The sequence below is a fragment of the Achroia grisella genome, unplaced genomic scaffold (assembly GCF_030625045.1).
Source record: "Achroia grisella isolate CSIRO2021 unplaced genomic scaffold, CSIRO_AGI_Agris_v1 utg821, whole genome shotgun sequence".
Lineage (NCBI taxonomy): Eukaryota > Metazoa > Arthropoda > Insecta > Lepidoptera > Pyralidae > Achroia > Achroia grisella.
In genome coordinates, this window is record NW_026713035.1 from 5,190,098 (window position 1) to 5,194,103 (window position 4,006).

Genomic DNA, 4,006 nt, shown 5'->3' on the forward strand with positions numbered 1-4,006 from the left:
GTTTGCACCGTGCGAGGAATCGAACCCGCGACTACCGGAACTAAAGCGGTGTGCTAAACCGCTAGACCACCGAGGCCGTCATATGTTTCTAAATGTGAAGCAAATTTGTAAGGATTTGTTTAATACCTGAAATGGGAAACATTTTCAGTGTACACACATTGAGGTATTTGGGATGTATGTTTGGTTTATTATAGGTATTTTTCTATGTTTAGAAGGCTTTGTAAATGGAATAAAATGTTTACAGAGATGAGATACTCATATTTACAGAAGGAAGTAGAGAATTGATATCGTGACGTGAAAATAATGTTTAATATATAAAAATAAGAAAATATAATTCTTTCAGAATATATGTACTAATATTATAAAGGCGCAGGTTTGTCTGTCTGTTTGATGTATTTTCACGACTAAATGTCTAAAGAAATTTTAACGTATCACGGGGATAATAACAATTGTTTATCAAAAAGAAATATATTACTATATGTCTATACTAGCTGACACTACAAACGTTGTTTTGCCATATAAATTAAAATCGCTATTAAAAATAGGAGTTGGTGATAGAAGGGTGAAAATTTATCGTTGTATTTTTTAATGACACATTATAAAGAAAATTAAAAAATTTAACCAAAAAATAAAAAATGTATGTTAATAGTGGACAATCCTTATCACTTCGGAGTAAGAAAAATAGGTAGTAATTCTCATCCCTACTGAATATGCCTATAAAATTTCATAAAATCGATCAAGTCATATCGGAGGTGTATGGTAACTAACATTGTGACACGAGAGTTTTATATATGACATTTACTTCTACTATTATTATGTCTTGTCACGAGAAAACTATGTAACAATGATTCAGAACATCTTAGCTCTTTTTATTAAGGTGTTTGAGCTATTACTCTGTGCACTGTGCACTGTGGGACTTGTAGAGATTCTAGTATCTCGCCTTTTTTTTTAGAGTTCGCTACGTAGGTCCGTCAGGGACAAGAATTGAAGGACATTGTAATGATGGTTTTTATCTATTCATGATAGAGCGTTATCAGCGAGACGTCTTAACTTGATGGCTTAAAACTGACTTAGACTTAAAAGTGAGTTCAAAACTGGCCAACAATAAAACTCTTTGAACTTCAATTTATATTTCTAACTCATTAACCGGTGATGGAAACATCAATACTAACTAAATTCATTCAAGTGACAGCTATTAGACTGTAATTTCTCTGCTCTATCTCAGCGTATAACCAAAATATAGTTAACAAAGCAAGCTGCTTGGCGGCTGAATAGGTGACGAAGACGCCTTCACTTAGTTCCGAGTCTACTTCTGTGATAATGATAAATCAGCAAATAATCTAGAACTTGGTGTCCTTGATATATTTAAAAGTCCTCGATTTTTTCCGATAAAGCAAGGTTACGTTCGAGCACAGCCATTTAGGGATGTGAAAAAATCGATAATTGTAAATCGATATTTACAATTATCGATTTGTATTATAATTGAAAAATCTATTTTTGTTCAACAAAAATCTATTATTTAATGATTATTTTCGTCGTATTAAGTGGTCTAGAAAACAAACTAAAGTGTAGACAAATCCGTCAACAAACTAGAAAAGTGACTTTACAACCTAAAAATCAAGTACAGTCACTGACCATGCAGCCCAAAATATCGATATTTTGAAATCGATTTAGCTAACAATCGATTAAAATTCTACTTTTACGCAGAATATCACATTCCTGTATCCACTTGCATCACTTATTTTTACGTGTAGATATCTCGCGTCATGACTTAGCCAATATTTACTCTATTGTCGTTATCTCTGAGATATGGTGTTTACGATATTATTACGTACAGTAACACAAAAAACTGTTTTTTAATTACATTTTAATGGATTTGCCTCAAACGTTTCAATTTTGCAATTAATAACATTAAATTTCTTTTATTTGACCTATTACCACTAACAAACAGGATAATAAAAAAGATTAAAAAATAAAAAAGATGAATTTTAAACACAAACACAAATAATTATCAATTTAAAGAATACCAGAACCTTGTGTATTAATGCAATTAAAGAAAAATTATTAGACATATATACAGTTAACATAAGTATCTTATTTATTTCTCACTGCATTTTATATAAACTTCTGATCAATCAACGAATAGCCAAAAACATGGCAACAAAACAGTATTTCATTAAAAAAGAGTAGGAAATAATTTTCTAAAGAATATCATCGTTTATCCTAACTATTGTATTCTTTAGAACGTGAATTTTCTAGACCGTGGTAAACTGCTAACATAATATGTTCAGATATCATACACAAATACATATATTTTACAATACTGCTTTCGTAATTACTTCAACTCTTATATTATATTCTTTAATTCTTTTTAACTATTTTTCACATCACTTTGATTCCACATGAAAAGTATCAAAAACTTTATCTCGCAACTGTACTGTAACGTAAAGAATAGATATTTTAACTACGTTGTCTTCTGAAGTTCTTGTAGTTAGTGCCACTGTCTCGTTATTTTTGTTACTTTGTACAAAATATATTCAACATTCAAGAAATGAAATTTCCATACACGTGTTATGTGCTTATAATCTTTATGAGTGGAATCAATAATAGATATATTGGAGAGACGACACCTATTAAGAAAATCGAAGAGGATAATGTTGTTTTAAGGAAATTACTGCAAAGTGTACAAACTGACGTAAAAGAAGATTCAAAAGCATGGAACGACGTGCTTGCTAAGGTATTTGTAGATTCAATAAAATCAGTATTCTCTAGTAACAATGAAAGTAGAGAGAAAATAACTGATAGCTCCGAAAATGGATATTTTACAAAGTGGATCAGTAAAAGTTTGTTGTTTTTCAAGAATATTTTCTATGGGACATCAACAACGAATGATGTTAAACCTACAAATCCTACAAAACCTACAACTCAATTGGAAACATTAGGTGAAAACTACAATCGAGCTGATTCTAAGGAAGTAACAGATACCGATGTAATCAATACAAATGATGATGTAGAAGTGTTTGAACCAAAATACCATGGAAAAAGGTGTGCTGGCTGCAATGAAACGAGTGATAGTAATTGTCCAGAAGGGCTAGTAAAGGATAACAATGGTGAATGTGTTCTAAAAGTTGATGAAAAATTAATAATAGCTATTCCCGGACAGTGTCCAAAGGGTTACAGGAGAGACAAATTAAATTATTGTAGATTACAATTTGGATGAAATAAGTTAATGTTTTAGAACGTTATCTAAAACAGATCAATTTTGATACTTTATTTCGGCTATTTAAAACTTCCTATTCCTAGTAGGGTAAACTGAAATGAAATGAAATTATTTCAAAATGATAACAAATTCATGACTTTGTTTTTGATTTTCCTTATTATTTTATTATGTCTTTTCTATTACAAAATATTTTTTAAAGTATTTATGTCGATCATTTGTTTCTAAATCACGTAGATTAGTTCTATTATAGTCAAATATGTCATAAGTTTTGTAAATTTTTGTTTATAATATAAACTGTACTAAATATTAAGAACTATATCGAATGTTACTATTAAAACACAATACTAAATTATTAAATGCATTTAATTAAAACATATTAATAACATTTATTAATTTATTATTATTAACAACTCGTCAAAAATTTACAAATAATATCAAGAAATTATACAATCATTTACACTTATCTTTCCAGTATACTCAGAATTACTTTTTAACAAATTTAAATAAATTCAACATACACGTAATTATCATTCTTAATTCAACATATGCATTGCTGTATATGTTTTTAAATATTGTAGATATAAGTAATTATTCATTAAATAATACGTATTATATGTATATACGTGTGATCGCATATATATTTAGTCAGACTCAAAGTATCTTTTCTTTTGTGTAGTTAATTTTGATAATGCACATGAATCTCTCTTTGCTCTATGGTTAACTTAAGAAAATGCCCCAAAGTGTTAACTGTTAAGCGCAGAGTGCACTTGGCGGCGCTTATTTGTG

The 4,006-nt window shown here is 29.4% G+C and overlaps 1 protein-coding gene across 1 annotated transcript; it reads left to right on the forward strand.

The window, feature by feature from the left end:
* Positions 1–2,496: 2,496 nt before the first annotated feature.
* On the forward strand, positions 2,497–3,448 carry LOC131852061 (uncharacterized). Its single transcript, XM_059202659.1, has one exon. The coding sequence runs from the start codon at positions 2,552–2,554 to the stop codon at positions 3,218–3,220; it is 669 nt and encodes a 222-aa protein (XP_059058642.1). The 5' UTR covers positions 2,497–2,551; the 3' UTR covers positions 3,221–3,448.
* The last annotated feature ends 558 nt before the right edge of the window (positions 3,449–4,006 follow it).